This window comes from Phocoena phocoena, chromosome 8 (assembly GCF_963924675.1).
Source record: "Phocoena phocoena chromosome 8, mPhoPho1.1, whole genome shotgun sequence".
Taxonomy (NCBI): Eukaryota; Metazoa; Chordata; class Mammalia; order Artiodactyla; family Phocoenidae; genus Phocoena; species Phocoena phocoena.
This window is the reverse complement of record NC_089226.1, coordinates 95,019,127-95,041,542: the sequence shown is the minus strand read 5'-3', so window position 1 is coordinate 95,041,542 and position 22,416 is coordinate 95,019,127. Positions and strand designations below refer to the sequence as shown.

The following is a 22,416-nucleotide window of genomic DNA, read 5'->3' as shown; positions in this document are numbered from 1 at the left end:
CTTGATCTGGCTGCACCAAGGAGGAGGCCTGGTCCTGGTGTTGCTTTGGTCTCTAGTGCAGGCTGCGTCCTGGGTTCAGGTGCCCGGGCCCCCGCGGGGAACCCCATGGCGCCTGTTCCGGAGTCCAGATGGGCTACATCAGTCCATAGTTTTGCCTTCATTTTTTTTGTTAAAAAAATAGCTATTTTCCTCTGCCCCATTTCCTAGCCACCCATCATGGCCTCATCTCCTCCCCCGGGGCCAGGAGGGCAGGGGCGAGGGGGAGGGGAGGGCATTGGGTGCTGGGCAGTGGTGGGTGGGGTGAGTCTTCAATCTTCAGGCCACACCCTCTACTGGATGCCCCGGAAGAGGCACATGGCAAAGACCATGGCAAAAAGCTGCAAAGAAAGTAGGAGTTTGCTTGTCAGGCTGGGCTCACAGCCCTCCAGGGGGCTGACCCTCCCCAACGAGAAGGGGCTGTCTGCTCTGGGACAGGAAGGGGCTCCCCCATCACTCCTAGAACACTCCTGCTGCTGGCACTCCTGACACTGCCCTGGGGGCAAGCCCCTCTTGCCAGTCACTGGTCCCCTTCATGCCGTGTAGTCATGAAAAGAAGGGGGCCTTGGACGTGGGTTCAAATCCAGCTCCCTTATTTGCCAGCAGCAAACTTGGGCCAATACTCAGTTCCCTTCTCTGGGCCTGAGTATGTATCAAGAGTCTACCATGTGCCGGGCACGGTTCTAAGTGCTGTCTCAGAAACATTTTCACAGACCAGGAAGTGAGACACAGGGAGGTCAGGTAACCCACCTAAGGTCACACAGCTACAAATGGAGGATCCAGGATTGGAGTCTAGGTGTTCTGACTCCAGAGACCATGCTCCTAGCCCCCGCACTCGCCTCCTTCCAACTCACGGGAAGGAGGCGAGATTGAAGTCTAAGGCAATTAACGATGTAATGAGGCCTGTTATATAGTAGATGCTTAATTAGAAGTTACCAGGATTGTTACTAATAGACAAGGAAGATGCAGCCCTTCTCCAAGCTAGGAGCACAATCACTGAACACCTGTCTAAGGGCCCTGGGGTAGTGGGGTGTGTAGAGACCCTGACTCAGAGATGCCCATTTCTTCAGACTGGCTGATGCCCCTGGGCCAGAGCTCTTGCAAAAGGTCCCCAAATCATTCTGCCTGGCACAGAGGCCACAGCTGGGCTTGCGGGCTGGGTGTGAGGGCAGCAGGTCAGGAACACAGGCATTGCTTAGCGAGCCCCTATTACACGCCAGGCACGTAGTCCCCGGCACCTGTAAGCCCCACCGTGCCCTAGGAGCAGGCTTTTAGCACCATGTTGCAGATAAGGAAACTGTGGCTCGGGCATCCTGTGCGTGGGGCAAGGCAGAGCTGGAAGGTGAACTCTAGAAGCCCATGTTCTTCCTGCAGGGGACCCACGCCTGCGTTTTCCCAGGGGGTCTGGTACTGATTTGTGTTTCTTGTTCATTGTTTCCTCCTAGGAGAGGACTCGTTCACCTAGAACAGCGTTGGCATACAGTAGGGGCTCAATCTTTGCTTGAAGAACGAATGAATGAGTGACCCCTCCCTCTCCCCATCCTCAATAGTCTCCACAAAACTGCCCTAAGCAGGGCTGTAGGACACAGTAAGAAGCTAAGCAAGACCAGACCATGTTAATGGTGCCAGGTGGGAGGGGCAAGGCTGAGGATAGGGCGGCCTGATTTCACTTCCTGACTGGCCAAAGACTGGCAGCCCCTTTCTTGAGATGGGCGGGCCTGGGCAAAGCCCTCCGTCCAACCTCCCAGGGCAGCGGGTTTGAGATCCGGGAGAGGGTGGTAGGAGGAAGGGAAAGGGGCAGCTCTGCCCTTTGGCCAAAGCGCCACCTAGTGGTGGCTCCAAGAGTCTGCGGCTGCCTTCCGTTTGAGGGGGCTCAGGGCCCTTCTGTCTTCACCTCTGGGGCTCAACGTGCACTTGTGAGGTCCTCAAGGCCCCGCAGGCCCTGAACACCCCACAGAGAATGGGCCTGATCTAGAAGCACAGGCTGTAGCCTCTCCCTGAAATCAGCTGCGTTGATCCTTCAGTCAGAGTTCACTCCGGACCGTGGGTAGGGGTGAGGGCAGCAACTCTCAGGGCCTGTCCATGCCCACTGCCCACAGACTTGCTCAGATGTGTCCAGAGTCCCAGGGTGACTCGCAGGCAGCAGATAGGCACGGCTGGGCTTACCTGCCCATCGTCCCTGCAGTGGGGACCCACTGGGTCCCGGGTTAAGGACCTGGAGACGGAGGCAGGCTGGGGGCGCAGGCCATGGGGGATCTGCCTGAGACCCTGTGTAGGCGTCTGTCTTGCTTCTGAGGAGCTACAGAAGCGGGGGCCTTTACTTACCTCGATGGCCAGCACCCCTATGGCGAGGGCTCCGGCCAGGTAGACGTAAGTTTCGAAGGCATTGAGGATCACCGTGTAACAGCCCTGGGAGGGAAGGACCAGAGGTAAAGCCATAGCCAGGAAGGAGGGACAGAGGTCAAGGGTCAGCCTCAGGACAGGGGTGTGAAGCCTGGGAACTGGCATGTGGCCCCAAAGCTCAGGCAGCAGCAGGCCGACCCTGTCACACCGCTGCTGGGACAGTTTGGAGGGGAGGAGCCGGGGCGGCAGGAGGCCCATAAGCTCAGCCACTCAGCAGCATACACCAGAGACCCTCCTGGCCCTGCAGCCCCTAAGGCGGGGCTGAAAACCGCCAGACTGACTGCTGCCGAATCAGCCACAGACCCGTTCTTCTTTTCTGATTGGAATATTGGGAAATTTCCCATAAATATCTGGGCTCCTTGCTTCTCTCATAAAATCAGAAGATCCAGCGAGGTAAGCCATCATTTCTTTCTGTGTGGCAGTACCTGGGGACAGGTGCTCCCTGGGGAACCACAGTCGCCACCATCCCCTATTGTCCCACACCCACCCTCTCTACTCCTTCCCATTACCAGCCTGGCAGCTGGATTTTGGTTTGTAGCCTCTGCCCTAAGGAAACACAGCCCATTCTTCAAGACCCAGCACATATCTCACCTCCTCCAGGCAGCCTTCCAGGATCAGCCCAGCTCTCACAGGGCCCCTTCTAAATGGATTGAATTCCTGTGCTATTACTGCTTTCTCAAGCAGTCCTCAGGATGTACAGACTGAGATAGAGATGGAGCCAGTAAGACAGAAAGAAAGAGAGGGATGGCATGCGAGCAAAGCCAGGAGCTGCCAGCACGTGACCTCAGCCCCATCTGACCCTGGGTGCCTCACGTCTTGGTCATCTTCGTGTCCATGCTCCTTCCCCCGGCACCATGCTGACCAGAGACTGATGCACGGTAGTTGCCCTGAATGAAATGTATTTTTAAAGGGGGAGAATTTTCTTTCATTTATGAGAAGCTGTATATTCTTTGGGCCCAGCCAGAGGACTTGCAAGGGAAAGAGCCCCCGGGTGTGGGCCGGGATCATGCCTGGTCCCCGCTGGGTGACTCTGGCTGTTTCTGAGCTCTGTTGAGATTCTTGGGTGATTCTTGGGTGTTCACGCCCATTGTCAATCACCCAGAAGCGCCGCCTCATTGGCCGGAAGTGGAAATGACGCCCCATGAGGCTGTGCCCAGGCAGGTGGACGGCAGGATGTGATCTGGGCAGAGTGGCCAGGTGGATAGCATGAGACCCTCCTGCTGGAGGCTGATGGGGGCTGGGCAGGGAAGGCTCCCACAGGCCCCCCTTTGAACACTCAGCAGCAAATAGGATGTACCCAGATAAACAGACCCCTCCAGCACGATGTCCTGGATCCACAGTGCTCTTGGGGCTGACGGTGTGTCAGAATCATCTGGGAGGTGGTTAACAATGCAGATGTCAAGGCCTCACCCCCAAGACTCTGGATCAGGGGGTCTGGTGTGGAGCCCAGGAAGCTACATCGTGAGCAGATGCCCCAGGTGATTTCTAATGCCTTTGCCATGGCCGGGCTTTGAGACACCACAGTCCCGGCAAGGACAGCAAGGAAAGAAGGTCTTAGCTGAACTCGGGCCTTGTCTCAGCAGTGTCACTGGGAGCCCAGCTAAGGGCTGTGTGATCGGAGCCCTAAGGGCGCCCTCCCACAGGCCAGCTGGTCAGGAACCCAGAGTGGCTGGAGGCAAGTTCAGAGCTGGCAGGGAAGCCCCATCCGCCTGGCCAGGCCAGGGCCATCCTGGATCCGCCTGCAGAGCCGTGTCAGGGCAGAACTCAAACTGCCAACCCCCTTGGTCTGTTTAACTCTTTTTAAAGCATCAGAACCCCAACACGTAGAGCCATGGCAGCAGGAAGCTGGCCTGCTCTGGAGGGAAGGGAAGGGAGACAGGGAGGAGCCTGGGAGGGATGCTTCCGGCCTCCCGTCATCCCCTCTGGCTGGCACCTGCCTCCCGGGGCCGACGACAGCACCCACTGCTGCACACCAGCCCTCTACCCCGACACTGGCTTTGTCGTGCAGTCTGGGGGCCTTCCAGACGAGCAGCACCAATGACCCGGGGAGAAGTGGTGGTTACGCCAGCCGCTTGCTTACTGGGCACACTGATAGGCACCCCTCGTTTTATTGCATTTCATGGCTATCGTGTGTTTTTAGAAATTGGAGGCTTGTGGCAACCCTGCGTTAAGCACGTTGTTGGTGCCATTTTTCCAACAGCATTTGCTCACTTCGTGTCTCTGTCGCATTTTGGTAATTCTCGCGGTATTTCAAACTTTTCATTATTATTAGATGTGTTACAGGAATCTGTGATCTTTGACATTACTACTACCTCTCGCTGATGGCTCAGATGATGGTGAGCAGTATTTTTTTAGCAATAAAGCATTTTAAAATGACGGTATGCACACTGTCTTTTTAGGAGGAAGGCTATTGCACACTTAATAAAGTGTAGTATAAACATAACTTTTATAGGCGCTGGGAAACCAAAACATTCGTGTCCCTCTCTTTAGCACGGTGGTCTGGAATGGAACCCGCAGTATCTGTGAGGTGGGCCTCACTTGCCCCATCCGGAAACGGGGGCTACGTAGGCTAACTACTTCAGAGGGTTGTGTGAGGATAACATGAGATGCTGCTGACAGAGCACGCTGAACAGGGTGGGCAGGGAGCCAGCCCCCGGTCCCGTCAGGACCATGCCGTCTCTCTCTGTGCCCCTGGGTGGTGGGAAATGTCTGAGTGCAGAGCTGGGTGTGTGGCTTTACCCTCTATGGCCCTGGGGATCCATGCACCACACACACACACACACACACACACACACACACACACGCCCTGGGGATCCGTGCACGAGACACACACACACACACACGCCCTGGGAATCCGTGCACCACACACACACACACACACACACACACACGCCCTGGGGATCCGTGCACGAGACACACACACACACACACACACACACACACGCCCTGGGAATCCGTGCACGAGTCTCACACACACACACGCCCTGGGAATCCGTGCACGAGACACACACACACATACACACACACACGCCCTGGGGATCCGTGCACGAGACACACACACACGCCCTGGGGATCCGTGCACGAGACACACACACACATACACACACACACACGCCCTGGGGATCCGTGCACGAGACACACACACACACACACACACACACGCCCTAGGGATCCATGCATGAGACACACACACACATACACACACACGCCCTGGGGATCCGTGCACGAGACACACACACACACACGCCCTGGGAATCCGTGCATGAGTCTCACACACACACACACACACACACACACACGCCCTGGGGATCCGTGCACGAGACACACACACACGCCCTGGGGATCCGTGCACGAGACACACACACACACACACACACACGCCCTGGGGATCCGTGCACGACACACACACACACGCCCTGGGGATCCGTGCACGAGACACACACACACACATACACACACACACACGCCCTGGGAATCCGTGCACGAGACACACACACACACACGCCCTGGGAATCCGTGCATGAGTCTCACACACACACACACACACGCCCTGGGGATCCGTGCACGAGACACACACACACACACACACACACGCCCTGGGGATCCGTGCACGAGTCACACACACACACACACACACACGCCCTGGGGATCCGTGCACGAGTCACACACACACACACACACGCCCTGGGAATCCGTGCACGAGTCTCTCTCACACACACACACACACACACACACGCCCTGGGGATCCGTGCACGAGACACACACACACACACACACACACACGCCCTGGGGATCCGTGCACGAGTCACACACACACACACACACGCCCTGGGAATCCGTGCATGAGTCTCACACACACACACACACACACACACACACGCCCTGGGGATCCGTGCACGAGACACACACACACGCCCTGGGGATCCGTGCACGACACACACACACACACACACACACACACACCTATACCACAAGGGGACAGGAGGAGCAGTAAATCCCTTCCTGAACTTGAAGTTGATTTTATGTGCCTCACCCGGGCCGGTGGGTGGGAGTTGTCCCCAGAGAGAAGATGTCCCTGCACCCCTCATCTGCTGTGGATGAGGTACCTGGGGCCTTAACTGCTCATCTGCCCTCTGTTGGGCTGTGGCACCAAAGACCCTTTGGGTCCCCGGGCTGAATCGAGCAGACCAGTTGGCTGATGGAGGCCCTGGTACTGAGACGCCCTCGGAGGGAGCAGTGAGGGCAGGGGGTGAATGGAAGATGCCGCCAACACTCAGCGAGTGTCCGCCCTGGCCAGAGCTCTGCTGTGGCCTCATGTGCTTGTTACGACTTAGTCCCCATTCCAGCCCCTCAGGGAAGAGGAAAGAAGGGAGAGAGCAGCTGACTACTTGCTCAAGGTCACACCCAAGGAGGCAGGAAACGTATTTACACTGAGGGAACTCCAAGCTCCCAGGAGCTGCATCAGGAAGCCTCGGTTCTCGCTCACCCAGGCGGGGTCCCTGGCTCAGGGCCCGGAGCTGCCTACAGCCCGGGTATCACCTCTTCCTCACCCGCAGGATGGATGCCCACCCCTTATCCTGACCCTGCCCAGCGAGACGCTGCAGGGGACCATCTCTCCCCAGGCTGCCACCACAGACTGCGAGTCCCCTAGCTGTGCCGCCGTTGCCAGCACCCGTCCTCTGTCTCTGCAGAGAGAGAACATCCCCCAGCCCTGGCTCCCGACCAGTCGCCACCCCCCCCCACAACCTAATCTGACAGAGGGCAGCTAGGCCAGAGGTGCCAGCACGAAGGCCACCCACATTTACACGTCCAGCATGGACCGTCCCCCGGGCCCTCTAAGTCCAACTGTCCGCTGGCTACCACTGCTTGGAGGTCCCAAAGGCACCTCACACTCAGCTTGCCTCAGACCAGATCTTCCCCCAAAGCAGGACCTATGGAGTCCCCCTCACCACTGCCTCATCCTGCCTTCCCCAAAGTCGGCCTACCACCACGTTACCTCCTGATTCATTTCTCAGATCCGTACACCTCTCTGCGTCTCCACTGCCACCATCCTGGTCTAACCCAGCATTGTTTCTCACTGGGACCAGTGTAAAAATCCATCCTGTTCACTCAGGTCCATCTCTAACCCCTGGCCACTGAGCAGCCAGGGTGCCAACATAGCCACAACCCCACATAGAACTCGACATGGGCTTCTTTGCTTTTCTAGCATCTTTGCCATGGGCCCGTCAGCACTGCATGGTCTGGCCCTGCTGATACCCTCGCTTTGAACTAGTCTTGCCTCATTCACTGTGCTCCAGCCATACTGGCCTTCCCTTGGTCCCTGGAACACACCATGCTCCCTCCTACCCCAGGGCCTTTGAACAGGCTGCGCTCACTCTCTGGCTGGAGTGCTCTTCCCTCGTCAGGAGGATGAGAGTGTAGTACTTTATGTCTAGAGGAGACACAGCAGCATCCATAGTCACAACCCACCAGGAAGTGGGTGGGGAGCACTGAGGATAAAGCAGAGAAACAGCGATGCTGTGGGGAGAGAACACTTAAGACCACCCTGAGAAGTGGGAAAAATGGATGCTTTCCTCTTGGTGGTCACCATACTGGCCTGGAGTCAATGTCTAGCAAGATCACCATCTCCTGGTACACTCCCTGATGTTTTTTTTCCAGCAGGGGAATACATTCTTTAATTGCCTGGGTGACTATTTTGACCTAGGGAAGGCTGAGGAATGAGCAGGAGAAGCTGCCATGGTGGATTCAACTCATACCAATGGAGGAGCCCGGTTATTCATCATGGATCACCTTTGGGGATTTCCTTACTTCTCTTCATTGGCACTCAGTGATAAACAGGGCCGGTGGACTAACTCAACACCCATAGATGAGTACACTCTGCCTTAGCTCCTGACAGCCATATGACTGAGTCCTGGCCAGTGAGACCAGAGCAGAAGTCTGACGGGGATTTCTGGGAAAGAAGCTGATGCCACCTTCTTCCTGTCTTCCATATGGGTGGGATGTCTGGAGCCATGGCAGCCATTTTGCCACCATGAAGCACTAAGCACAAAGAAAGGCCACAAGGATCACAGAGACTAGGCCTTGCTGGACATGATGGAGCCACTGATAAACATGAGGAGCCACTGTCTTCCAGAATTCTTGCCATTTGTATCAACCCTTTTAGTTTAGATTTTCAGTTACTTGGAATCAAACATGTTCACTGACTCAGAACTGCGATGAGGATGTGAGGCAAATTCAGAAATGCATCCTGGGCTTCAGGGAAGTGGGCTTTGGAGAAAAATCAAATAGAAATAGTCCCTCAGCAGAAGCTTTTAAAAGGGAAGAATGCTCAGGAGGGATGCTGGTGTCTCAGGAAAGGAATCCCAGGAGTCAATCTCTGGGAATCCTCATGAGAAACAGGGTAAGAGTCATCGTAAAGAACTAATGTAGCCGCACAGGGACCTCTCTGATGAACTTCAATTTCAAAGCCACACCCAGGAGATGGAAGGAGGCATCATAATGGCGGATGAATCCAGAAATGGGAAGCATGTCAGGATGAAGCCCTAACAGAACAGGGCCCATGGGAAGCCTCCCTGAACAATTCACAAGTGGCCTTAGGATAGAAGCTTGGCTGTGGGCAGCAGGCAGTCCTAATGGTAGAAGTTTGTTTGTCTTTATCAACCCCCAGCTGTGCTGGCTGCTCTGCTTCACGGAGTTGTCAGTGTCCCAGGCACCTTGATGCTCTGACGTTCTAGGGGGCCACCCTCCTCTGCAAGGTTTGAGGTGGCTGTCACCATGGCTGTCACCAAGATGGCTGTCACCACCAGCCAGGGGTTGGGCGGGGGGGAGAAGGAGGGGCAGGCACAGTGCTTGCTCTTAAGGACGTGACTCCATTGTACAGCTCGCCTCTGCTCACCTCCCTTCAGCTAGAACTGGGTCATATGGCTTAGCTGCAAGGGAGGCTGGAAAGGGGGGCTTTACCTGGTGGTCATGGGGTCTCTAAACCTCCTCTTTCCAAGGAGGAAAAATGAACCGAGCACGGCAGCCAGCAGTCTCTGCCACTGTGTCGGGAATCTGAGGTCCGGAGCGTGTGTCTTGGCCAAGGTGACACAGCTGCTAACAGCCCAGGTCCGCCTGACATCACAGCCTGAAACATCCCCCCACGCCCGGCAGCCTCTCCTCACGGCTGAGACCTAACTCCTGGGGCGCTGCCCCTGCCCCCAGCTCATAGCAGCCTGATTCCAGGACCTTTGTTTCTTTATTTAGGTCTCTTTCCCCCAGTGCAGGGGGGCCGGACCGTAAGGGGTAGAGGAATGTGGCTTTGGGGCCTGACGAGTCCTTGGACATGACACGAGCAGGTGCAGGGGAGGAGGGTGCTGAGTTCATGAGGCAAAGCTGAGGCTGGAAAGAGTCTCATCAGACAGTCAGGGTCAGGCCGCAGCCCAACTCCCACCCCCTCCGCCCCCCGGGACTCTAAGAGGCCAGACTTGGGCCTCGCCCCCATCCCACCCCAGTCCCTTCTAGCCCATCATCCAGTTCTATTTTCTTTAGAGTAAAATTATTATTTCATGTGAAATTATGACTTGCTATGTGTTGGCTGCTTGCTATCATCTGCTTCCTGTAACCAGACGGTAAGCCCCGCAGGAGCAGGGGTCTTGTCTGCTGTCCCCTGCTGTGTCCCCTGCACCTGGCACTCTGCCATGAGAGCCTCATCAAAGGCCGAATCAAGTGAGGGGTGTGGGGCTCAGGTCACCCTCATTCTCCCCCCACTGCTCTGCCTAGCCTGGTCTCACACACACCCCTGGGGTGTATGGGGACTGGTCAGTGGGAAGGGGATCAAGGTCAAGGGCACTGTCTGCCTCACAGAGGGGGCAAAGCAGGTGCCCTTGCAGCCCCCAGAGGTGGTGCACACAGGAAGGGAAAGGGCTTCTTCTGAGACCGAGATGAAGTCCTTGGGTTGTAAAAGAAGCCAAGAAGTCTAGGAGCTTCCCAGACTCTGGAGACTAAGGTCAGGGAAACCTTGCTCCCGTGGGATCCGGAGGTGCTCCCACATGGCAAAGGTGAGCTTCCCTCCAAATAAAATGCACAGCTGAGGAGGGGCCCCCGCTGTGTAATTCTGTTTCTGGCTCCTGACACCTGCATTACCAGAAGCTCAGGGAGTGTTCTACCTGGAACACTGGAAAACTCCTAGTCACCCCTGAACCCTAGCCAAAAGGCCCACTCCTCAATCAGTGCCTGATTGATTACTGATGTCTGTGCATACATGCGAACAAGGCGGGCTCTGGAGGTCAGACACTGGCTGCACCGGGCATCAGGGCTCCAAATGCTCACAGCCATTGATGGACTGTCTGACATTCTCATCCTTTCCCCCTTTTGGTTGGATCTCAGGAGCACGCACGGAGCCTTCCTCAGCCCCCGTTCAGGAGTCCCATATCACAGCCAACATTTCCGTGGGATTCCCTGAGTGCCTTCAGACCTTCAGGGCCCAAACTGTCACCCACCCAGCTCTGGCCACCCAAGCCCAGATGGACAGGCTTCCCCTGCCTGGGGGAGCGGGGCCTGGTACCTGCTTGTTCAGGAACAGATCCCTTCCCAGGAGGCATTCCTCCCTGCTCAGCAGGACCCCGTCCCGACTCTGGGGTTCTCTCCGGCAGCAGGCCTCCGGCACCTCGTCACTATCCAAAGTCAGGAGTCGGAAAACTGATGCAAACTTAAAGTCTTCAGGCCCGTTGACCCCACAGCAACCAAACTAGGAGGAGAGCAAAGAGAAGGGGGGATGGGAGCTGGACCCAGGTACGAGGGTGCAGAGACACACAGTCACTTCAAAGGCCACCGTGAAGCAGCTGGTGGGAGCAGAGTCAAGACCCAGGTGTGGGTTGGCTCCTCCTCCTCTGCAACCGTGGGAAAGTCACTCAGCTTCTCTGAGCCTCCAGCGTCCTCATCTGTAAAGTGAGGGTGGTGGTAACCACTCCTACCTCACCGGCACTTAGCGCTCAATAAGTAGTTGCTATGATTACTATCATCGATGACCGTTACGATGACCGTTACAACTGCTCGAGGACTCAAGACAGGGAGAGCAAACAGGTTTCCTCCCGAGTCTGGACTGTGAGGCATGGGCAGCGGCTGCCAGCTGTGCGAATGGGGGTTCTGAGGCCCGGTCCGGGCTGGGTGGATCAGTGCCTGATCGATTACTGATGTCTGTGCAGACACGTGAACAAGGCGGGCTCTGGAGGCCAGACACTGGCTGCACTGGGCATCAGGGCTCTGAATGCTCCCAGCACCCCTGGGGCCACTCACTGTGATCATGACCGAGTTCCAGGTGGCAGAGAAGACGTCTGTGTCGTTGTTGCCCTGGTAGTGCTTGGTGAGCTCCTTGGTGAAGAATTCGCGGGTGAGCTGGAGGCAAAGGGAGGGGGCAGGCTGAGATCTACAGCAGCTTGATACAGCTCCCCTCCCTGGCCTCTCCAGTGACCTGCTCCAGGGGAAGGAGGGGGAAGGCCTCAGCGTCCTGGTGCCAGTGACCCTCCTCCCAAGCAGCTAACTTGGGGCAGGCCCTCACCTCCAACCCCAGGACCTGTGGCCTCTCTCATCGTCAGACCCCCGACATGAAAACGCAGTCTACCCACACGGGCCTCGGCAAGCCGGAGGCCAGGGCCACCTGGGAACCTCCACCGTCCCTGCAGCTCCTCCCAGAGGGAGGTCTGGTCCACAGTGGGGCGCTCGCCCCCCTCATGACGCCGCCACCCGCCGCCCTGAGCTGTTCCTCAGACAGAGCCAAGTGGATGCACTGCGTCCCAGGCCCTGAAGAAGCCACCGTGCTGCGAGAGGTATGACCCTGCTCCCTGCTGCAGGGAAGGGCGGGGACCCTGGTGGTTGGAGCCTCTGTGATAAGATGGTCTATAGGGGCAAGGTGCCCAAATTTCATACTTGTCAGGGCCTCATGCAAGAGGGCTCTGTCCTGTTCTCCCGCATGGCACACATTCTGTGCTGGGGGGACAGCCTTTTTTTTTTTTTTTTTTGCGGTACGCGGGCCTCTCACTGTTGTGGCCTCTCCCGTTGCGGAGCACAGGCTCCGGACGCGCAGGCTCAGCGGCCATGGCTTACGGGCCCAGCCGCTCTGCAGCATGTGGGATCCTCCCGGACGGGGGCACGAACCCGTGTCCCCTGCATCGGCAGGCGGACTCTCAACCACTGCGCCACCAGGGAAGGCCCAAGGGACAGCCTCTTTGACTATCCTCAGACTGTCAGATGACTACTACTGGGCCACAGCTGGGCAAGGTGTGGAATGGAAGATTCTAGAACCAGGTGCGGGGTTGCACCAGAGGCTTGGGAAGAGCAGAGACCCTTAAGGGCCCTCTGACTCTGACCTTCTGGAAAAGCCCTTGCAGGGAGAGGCTCACTGGGGTCTCTCTTTGGGCTGTGGGGCCTTGCTGGGCCGGTGGGTTGTGACTTGGGCTGGAACTACTGGATGAGAGGGCACTGACTCTGTGAGACCCTCTGGGGAGGGAGGGGCTGGCCATGAATGGGGCCGGAGCACACAGGGCCCAGTACATACGTTCTCCCTGAAGATGAAGGCCAAGATGGCCGCCGAGAGCTCCGCCAAGAAGATGATCAGGATGAACAGGAAGAACTGCAGAGAGAAGGGGGCAGGCCCGTGAGCCCTGAGGGCGGCGGGGGTGGGGGGGGGGGGAAGGCGGCAGGCTCGTGAGCCCCGAGGGCGGGGGGGAAGGGGGCAGGTGACCGCTTGCCGAGGCACCCTTCCATCGGTCACACGATTGACACAACGTACTGATTCTGAGAGACTGAGGAACTTAACTGCCGTAAGCCAGACATTTTTCATAATAAACACACCAACAATCCATCTTTGGAGCCAACAGGGTTGTCCCTCTCCTGGATCCTGTCTCTTCCAGGCATTTTATCCTCATCCCAGGAAGACCCCAGGTCATATACCCTCCCTGACTTTTTGGCGCTGACAGCAGCTGCCCCATAGAGGTCCCGAGGTTTCTCCAAACTCCTTGGTCTGAGGACTGCTTTTGGGGAGAGCTTAGGACGGAGAGTGAGATGATCTGTCCAGGATGCAGACATGAAACATCTCCTAGACCTACCAAAGGCTTTGTTTTGTTTTTTTCAATGTCCAAACCCAAGGAGAGCCCCTGGCTTAAACAGATCAGCCAGCACAAGGCGTGCATTGTTCACTCCTTACCCACAGGGGCCGGGGGTGGGGGGGAGGTCTCGCCAGGTTCAAGTCCATGGTCTCTGGTTTCATAGAGGCTTGCTTGGCATCAGAACCCGACACCTGTCCCACGGTCTCCTTTCTGTTTAGCCCCCATTTCCACAGGGAGGAAACAAGCCAGAGAAGGAGAATAACCTTCCTTTCCAAAGGCATGCAGCTCAAGAGTTTGAGACCAAATCCTGTCCTCTTAATGCAGCTCCTTTCAGAGCGCCACACTACCCCTCTCTCTGATGAAGAGCACAGTTCAGGGCTGGCCTGGAAGGGGGTCTCCTGAACCCTGGGGCTCTGGTTCCAGCAGGTCAGGGGCAGGCTTGCTGTAGTCAGCTGTGTGGGCTGACCTTGGACTGAGGTTGGGAGTAGGGCTCCCTAACCAGAAAGGAGAGTGACAGAGGGACACCTGTATCCCCGCGCAGGCTGCCCCTGGCCACGATGCCCATCCCATCCCCCTCCACTTCCACAAGCTCGTCCTTGGGCTGAGAGGTATGTTCCCCACCGCTGCAGCCTCTCACCCCTGTGACAGTGATGGAGGGCCCTGGCAGGGCTCCTGGCATCTCCATTTGGCTGGTGACAGACGGTCATCCAGTTCTCTTTCACATGGCCTCCACGGAGCCCCGCCCCACCCTCTGCCCTTGCGGTGGAGTTGCTGGCTGTCCTCAGGCTGGCAAAGAGCGGCCTCGGAAATGATTTCCACCCCAGCGACGTGACTGAGCTGTCTCTGCCTATCAACCTCGGCTTAGACAGTTATAAACTATGGATGAGACAGAACTCGGGAACTCCACGTGCTCATGACTCTGGGAGCCTGCGTGTGCTTTCCAGGGGACTTAGCACCGTGTCAGCGAGATGATGCAGGTGAAGCGCTGTGCACGAGGCTGGCACGATGTGAGCACGGCTCAGATGGTGGCTCAGAACCAAGAGGAAGCATGGCCTTCCTGAAGACAAGGGCTGGCGTGGGCGATCTCCGGGAAAATAACAATAGCTACAATCTACGGGGTGCTTAACACCTAAGCACTGTGGCTCTTACATGGGTGATTTCATTGAACCCTCTGGGCAGCCTGGAGTAGCAGCTGCTGTTATCAACAACACCTCTGTTTTACTGATAGGGAAACTGGAACCCTGAGAGGGTAGAACTTGACCAAGCTGGCTCAGATGGGATAAACACAGGAACTCTGATTCCAGAACACAGCCTCCTAACACCATGTTATCCTGGAGCCCAGAAGAGCCTCCAAATCTTAAGACTTTCAGATGGCCTGCAGGATCTCTTGTGGATCGACAGCAATCCTTTTGCTTTCACATTTATCAAATGCTTATATGTGCCAGGAACAGAGTTAAACAAGATGCATATTTTCTTACTGAACTCTGATCACAACACTATGTCTGGGAAGGAGGTATTATTATCTTCATTTTACATGTGAGGAACCTGAAGTTCAGAGAGGTTAAGTAACTGACCCCAGGTCACACAGCCAGGAAGTGGCAGAGTAGGGATTAGAACAAGGGTTTTCTGACTCCAAAGCCCATGTGCTTACCCACACCTCTGAGACCACCTCCTCTCTGTTCCTTCATTCTAGGGCTGTTTATTGAGCACTTATGCTGTGCCAGGTACTGTGCTAGGTACTGGTAAACCAATACACATAAGGCAGATGTGGTCCCCATCCTCATGGAGTTTCCACTGAGCCAAGGTTCATGATTCATGAAATGAAATTCGTGAGATGAAAAACATAAGATTCATGAGATGAAATTAAAGAATGAACCTGGTAACTCACTCATTGATGGGGAAAGCGGGCCTCCACAGAGGAAGGGGGTCTGCAGATCTCCTGGCCATTGCTCCTGCCTGGAGCAGGTCTCCCTAAGCATGGGGACTGAGGGATAACATGAGTGTGTGAGTTTAAGTCACCTGAAGGAAAGTGCAGGGCTTTGGTGCCAACATCGGTAACAACGTCACTTCTGCTAACTTCTCCGGCATGAAATAATTTTCTCCTGCTTGACAGGGTTACTTCTGGTTATTTGGAGGCGTTCCTCCTGGACCTGGCCACAGGGCTGGTGCTTCCGGGGGCTTCGCCTAACCAGGGCCTTTCCCGGGGTTTGTTTGCCTTGAGTTAATCTGACCTCATCCCATTTGCCTAAGGACACATTGGCCAGTAATTCCTGAACTTATACTATCACACTTTTAGGCTCAGAAAATTAATCCAGGAGTAAAAACTGCTCTTTTGCCTACTTGTGAGCATCTCCAGACTTTTCTAAGCCATCTGCCTATAGCATGTCAGCTTTCAGTTCTCGTTTCTGATAATATTTAGCAAATTTACATACTTCATGAACAATTCAGCTCATTTATCACTTTTAAATTACACTCATCTCTTTTTGCTGTTCTCTTTTCCAATGTAGCAGGTCTTGGTTATAAAATATTTTTAAAATGTGAATCTTTCTACAGATGGGTTAAAAACATTCCTCGAACTAGTTATAGGTAAGCAACTAGGAAAAAGGGGATGCCACACAATCTCACCAATAGGCTGAAATTGTTCCATGGTACGTGAAAATGCTGTAAAACTGATCAACAGGAGTGTTTGGAAAATGTGTTTTTAGAAGAGTTGATCGTTAGCTGACATTAGACTCACTGTCTCCAGGCCTAAGGGTCACTGGCACCCCTTGGGGTTTAGCCTCAGAGCGAGGCAGAGGGGTGCCCAGCTAACTCTTTTCCCCAGGCCTCCTCTCTCTGCAAGCCTTTAAGCCACAGTTCCAGAGGTGACTAAAGTCACTCTCTCTTGGCTTCTCTCAAGATAAGTCTTCCCTCCTTCCCTGAAGGGCAAGGAGGCGGCTCAGACTTCTTAAAAGGATGCAGTGGCCGGGAGGGGTGAGACCTGGGGCCCCTCTTCAGCTGGAACCACCACACAGCTGAGTCCAGGTTGGAACAGAAAGCAGATCTTCCTATTTTTCATGAATCTTTCTGAAAACCTTCCAGAAGCCGTGGTGGCCCTAGAAACACGCAAGCATGCATACCACACACACATACAACACATAGGTACAGGCACACGCATGGAGAACCTGACATATTTTGCACATAATTTGCGGTGAGTTTTGGATCACTTGAGTCCATTCCAGGTTAGGAGCCTCTGGATCAGCCCTGGTCTGAGACAGCAGACCTGAGTCCAAGACTCCCCTGGCTTTGACCTGCACTGTGACCTCAGGGTTATGTGTGTTAGGGTTCTGAGAGAGAGAGGGGAGGGGAGGGGAAGGGGAGGGGGGAGGAGAGGAGAAGGGGGAAAGGAAGCAGGGGAAGTAAAGAAAGACAGAGGCAGGGAGAGGGGGCAGAGGTGGGTGGGGGAGGGAGAGTGGTCCAGGAGAAGGGGAAGGAAAGGCATTAGGCACAGAAACCAAGAGGAAGACAGAGGCCGAGAAAGAGCGAGAAAAGAAAGGGAGAAACACACATAATGAGACTGAAGAGACAGACGGGAGGAAGGAGGCAGAAGAGGGGATGGGAAGGGGTGACTTCAAGGTTCGGTGGGCACACCGGCCACAGCCGGGACTTAACTCTCTCAGGGGACTTGGGGCAAACCTCCTCCTACCCCGGGGTCTCAGCCTTCTCCCCTAAGCACTGGGGAGAGCGATGTGTTGTCCAGCTGGCAGGCTCTGAGGGAGCCACTTAGCTCGAGAGGGCTTGCGAGGCCTTCAGCCTGCTCCTGGCCCAGAGCCCCAGCCCGGCTTCCTGTCTTGGCTTCAGGAATGAGCCCATTAACGTTGGATGAGCCCTGGGGGCTGAGATGCAGGGTGGGCATAGGAGTGATGTAGGAAGGGAGCTCTGGTGTGTCCTGGGACCCATACTCAGCTCCTTTCAAAGTCCCCAGCTCCCCAAGCCCAGGCTTTTCCCTGCACCGTCGGACGCTGTACAGAGATCTCCACCAGGGGGCGCCCTCGGGTTTCTTTGTTTCTCTCCAGAAGGAAAGTTTGCATTGCTTACCCTGCTGCCCAAGGCCAGAGGGACCCGGGGCGCCTGAGTCACACACATCACAGCTGATTTCACTTTCTATCTGTGACATGAATGGAGAGTGTCCAGTCTGTTCTAATCTGGGAAGGAGGCATTTGTGCAGATCTCTGCCTCCCAAAGCCACTGGTGCCGGCTCATCCGCAGGAGTGGACAGACGCCTTGCAAGCCCTGACCAGCCCATGTCTCCCTATCACTTAACCCCCGACCCACGCAGCTGCTCACCCATGAGGAGCGTCTGCAAGCTGGCCCTTCCACGCACACACTTCTAAGCTGGGCCGTTTTTAACCTACCCTCCAGCAGGACTGCGCTCTACCCGGTTTTCGTAGCCCGCGGGGGCACAGGACCTCATAGGAGAGGAAGTCCCATCACCAAGGCCAGGGCAGTAAGCAGAGGCCCAAAGGACCACAGCCCATGTGATCCCAGAAGACCAGAGAAACAGAACATCCACCACTTGTCTTGTTCGGCTCCAACCTATAGCTGAGCTGGTTCGCCCCTCACTTAACGAGAAGACACTAAAGCTCAGAGAGGTTAAGAAACTAGACCGGAGTCACATCATTAGTTACGAGACAGAGCAGAGCGCACACACAAGCCCAGGCCTGCCCAGCTCATCCTCGTGGGCTCGCCTGCCTCTCACCAGCCTGTCCACCAGGGAGGGGACGGCCACTCGGCCCCTGATACATCTATAGCACCTAGTGAACTATGTGACCTGTAATAGTGGGTCAAGGACTGTCTATTTAATGAATAAAGGCCCTTCAGAGGTCATATCATTTCTATTCTAGAAGTGGAAGTGCGAAAGCTGAATGATTTATCTGATAGCTATCTTAGCTCTCTTACCACAGAGTTATATATTCGAGGTCTTACAAGCAAGTAGAAAGCATGACGAGTCAGCGTTCTCAGCTGACCCTGCCTTGGAGAAGCCTGGCTGTTCAGACCTGGAGTCCAAGGCCGCTGTCCACGGGGGAGCAGCTCACCCACACGGCAGGCACGGGTCCAAGCGCAGATGCATGTAGGAAGGGCTGGTGGCCCTCCCGCTCCTGGAGAACGGCCTACTCGGCTCAGACCTCAGTGTGAGTCCCCCGTAGTGTGGACACAGGGCCCCCAACACCTAGCCCGGGGCACCCATGTGTGGGGTGGAGGATGGGGTACTCACCAACAGCAGCAGACACTTGTTCTCCCGGACGGCCCCGCAGCAGCCCAGGAAGCCGAGCAGAAAAAGCAGGCCCCCCATGGCCAAGAGGATGTAGGCGCCCGTGATGAGTAGGGGGTTGGCAGCCACGATCTCCCGGAAGCCGGTGGGGTCCACCATGACCCAGATGCCGACGCCCAGCAGGCAGGCCCCACCCAGCTGCTCCCCGGGGCCAGTCAGGAGAGGGGAGAAGAAACAGACAGACACGGAGGTTAGACACTCCACACACACACGCCATTTCCCTGAGCGAGGCCCTGGGGCGGAGGCGCTGAGTGCCCGGTGGACTGGGCACAAACTCCATTTGCTGCTCGAGTCAATGTCCTGGCAGTGTTTTCCTCTGCTCTGGATTTCCCTACTTACCCTGACCTGCGGTGTGTCACGCAACCTCCACACCTAGTCTCTGACCCACGCCCCACCTCGGGCTGCTGAGAACCATGTCATGTAGAGTTTATCCACCACTTTTATATTCTCCTTAAATGTTAGAGGTGCTGGGTAATGAGGTCATTCAGTCCAACCTTCTGATTCCACACTGAGCCCCAGAGGGGACCAACGAACTTACTGAAGGTCACACAGCAAGTTCACGGCAGAGCCAGGGCTGAACCCCAGGCCTCCCTGACTCCAGCCCCAAGGACCCTCGCCAAATCCATGAACATGCTCTGACACCTATGCTGGGAAAACACAGACAAGAGCCACCCTCTTTGTCCTCAACAGGAGCTCTCAGTTGGGTTGGGGTCACCCCTCTCACATCACATTCTTTTTATGTCTTCATCTCCATGGCCCTCGTCTCCATGCCTTACTTACCTTTGGAGAGAGGCAGCTTAGTCCAGAGAAAGGGCTGTACCACTTATTAGCTGTGTGACCTTGGGTAAGTGGCTTAACCTCTCTGAACCTTGGCTTCCCCGTGGTTAAAAGAAGATACTGTTTCCCACCTCCCAAGGTGGCCCCGAATAAGAAGAAAGGACAGAACGGACGTGAAGGTGTTTAGCAGGGTTCAATAAACATCTGTTCCATTGGTCTTGGGCACAGACCAGTATTGGAAACAGACCTGTTGCAGCAGAAACCATTTGGCATCATCAGATTTTAAAGGCTGGGAAGTGTTTGAAATCCCCGTGTCGTGGGAGGACCTGAGGAATGACAGAAAACTGCTGAGCTTTGGCTTGGCCGGGGGGTCTGTAAGCTGGGGGAAGAGCTGGATGGTTTGGGGCAAGAGGCGATATTTTCAGGTGCGGTGGTGGGACGGGGGAGACAGAGAGGCCTGAGGGACCCCGGGACAGTGAATGACAGAATCTACATTTTCGCCGTCTGCTGTGCAACGGCTTTCTCCTTGGTCTCCCACAAACCTCCAGGGAAACCTCCTCATAGCTGTGGGAGGTTTGGGGCTTTAATAAGTGTGCTGAGTTCTGCTTCAAGGGCGGGGCTCAGGCATGAACTGGGCGGCCCATGATGACTCAGCCCCATTGCACCTAGGGACACTGGGGCTGCCCAGGGCCACCAAGCTTGGAAGTTGGGTCTAGAATTCAAGTCTGTGGGGCTCCCTGCTCTTCAGGATTAGGGGCAGGGGAGGGAATCCAGGAGAGTTGCTGAAATGTACAGAATATAGATGGTGACAGACCGACAAGAGTCAGTTTTGACCAGAAGAGGCCTCTCTTTCCTAGTGACCCTGCCCTGGGGGACATCAGTAGATGCTTACTCATCGAGGTCTTGGATGCACTAAGGTCAAAGGTTGAGGTGGGGTCACACGATGAGCGTGGCTCTGCTCCTGGGAGAGGCCATGGGTCTGAGCAGAGCAGGTGGGCTGTGCTACAGGGCGCTGGGCTGGCCACCTGAGCCCCCAGGGCCTCTGTTCTTTCACGCATAGAATCCATAGGTTGGATGGGGATGGAGCTGACACATTCCAGGCACTTCCTAAACTAATCTTGCTTCATTTGCAAAAAACCCGTTGAGGGAGGAGTTTAAAGGATGAAGATACTGAGGTTCAGAGGGGTGAAATGTGTTTCAGATCACAGCTGGAGAGATGCAGAGCTGGGCTTTGAACCCAGGTCTCTTGGTCCCAGAGAGGTTTCAGATTTCATCAGGTGGCTCCATCAGCTCCGCCCATCCAGCTCTGCTGTGCATAACTGCTCTGGGGGGTCAGGGCTGGGTGGGGCTCCCTGCTGCCCTCTGATCACCCCCATCCTCCCCCCTGCCAACTCCCTACCAGGGGTCAGATTTCAAGATAGTAGCCAGGACTGAGGCCCCTATCTTTTCTTTTTTAGAGGAGCTGAAGCATCATCTCAGGGGCTGTGCAAAACACCTCTCCTGTGATGGTGGGCGCTAGGAGTGGGGTGGGCACTGCTGGGGGCCTCCGTGCCGTGAGCCCCCAGCTGGGCAGGTAGAGCTGCTTCTAGCACTGGCTCCTGTTCCTGTTCCTGGGACTCAGCCCCATGTGACTTTCAAGCCGCAGTCAGTCCTGCCCACCCCGCAGAGGCCTGGGGAGACCCCGGGAATGTTCCAGGAATACTTACAAATATGAAGAAATTGAATACAAACATCAGATACTTCATGCAGCTCAGACAGTCGCCTTCCATGGTGCTCCCCCTACAAAACAGCAAGGCCCTCTCAGCCTTCCCGCTGGGGGACCCCATCCGAAAAGATCTCCTGCCCCTCCCTCCTCTCCTCCTCCTCGGGGTGTCCCAGTGGCCAGCCTGCCCTTGTAGCCGATGGGGGAAGAGGGCAGCTGATAGCAGCCTCCTCATCACAGGGCTGGTGCTTTGCCCTGTGAGGCCAGAGCTAGGAGTGAGAACTCGAGAGCTAGCCTGCCCGGGTTCAAGCCCTGTCTCTACCGTTCATTTGCTGTGTGGTCTTGGGCAAATTACTCCACCTCTCTGACTGTTGCTCTCTCCCACTTGAAAGTGGAGATTAAAGACAGAAGCTTCCTCCCCACAGTGCTGGGAGGATTAACTGAAATAATGCAGAAGTATGCTCAGCAGGTACTCAGTGTGGCAGGTGCTCAGAGGTGTGACATCATGACGTTACTTGATTGCAGACAAGAGCCTCCTATTTGGTAGATGAGACACTAAGGCTCAGGGCCTTGAGGGACTTGCTAAGGTCCTAGAGCGGGATTAGAACCCAGGTCCGACAAACTACCTACTACCCCACATACCGTCCGACTCAAAGGACCAGTCCAGTGAGGAGTGGTGTTGCAGGGAAAGAGCTGCAGGCACCTCCTGGGGCCCCAGGCCCCCAGATGCTCCCCCACCCTGACTACCTCTATCGTGAGACTTAGAGCACCCCACCTCCCCCTGGAGTCTCCCCGTCCCTACCTAAGAGTATGCCCATGGTAGCGGGTCACTGAATACAATTCTACTCAACAAACATTTGTTGTGCAACGACTGGATGCCAGGCACTGGGGCTTGAAAACAAGATGTAGCCCTCCGCCATGCCCGGGGGAAGCAGACGGCATCTGCTATCGCAAGCCATCCCTCAAGGTGCACAAGTCACGGTCATATTCAATGTACAATGTTCAATATTTCTACGCTTTCTTCCTGACAGCCCTGGGGAGAGGATGGGCAGACCCAGGAGGACCTACCCCTTCCCTTGCTCCAGGCCCCATCCTCCCAGCAG

At 55.7% G+C, this 22,416-nt stretch overlaps 1 protein-coding gene across 1 annotated transcript; it reads right to left on the bottom strand.

The window, feature by feature from the left end:
* Positions 1 to 329: 329 nt before the first annotated feature.
* On the bottom strand, positions 330 to 21,380 carry TSPAN18 (tetraspanin 18). The gene is made up of 7 exons (XM_065882986.1): positions 21,318 to 21,380; positions 18,778 to 18,972; positions 12,974 to 13,048; positions 11,716 to 11,814; positions 10,985 to 11,167; positions 2,362 to 2,445; positions 330 to 377 (listed from the first exon to the last, which is right to left on the bottom strand). Exons 1-7 carry the CDS (start codon positions 21,378 to 21,380, stop codon positions 330 to 332), a joined length of 747 nt encoding a protein of 248 aa, XP_065739058.1.
* Positions 21,381 to 22,416: the final 1,036 nt, after the last annotated feature.

What these genes read in the sequence shown, in the direction of transcription:
- TSPAN18 (XM_065882986.1), bottom strand. Translation starts at nt 21,380, where the DNA reads ATGGAAGGCGACTGTCTGAGCTGCATGAAGTATCTGATGTTTGTATTC. An exon ending in ATCTGTTCCTGAACAAGCAG is followed by an intron (nt 2,446 to 10,984) that starts GTACCAGGCCCC and finishes CTTCCCTCCCAG; the next exon opens with GGCTGTTACACGGTGATCCT. An exon ending in TAGGGGTGCTGGCCATCGAG is followed by an intron (nt 378 to 2,361) that starts GTAAGTAAAGGC and finishes CTTTCTTTGCAG; the next exon opens with CTTTTTGCCATGGTCTTTGC.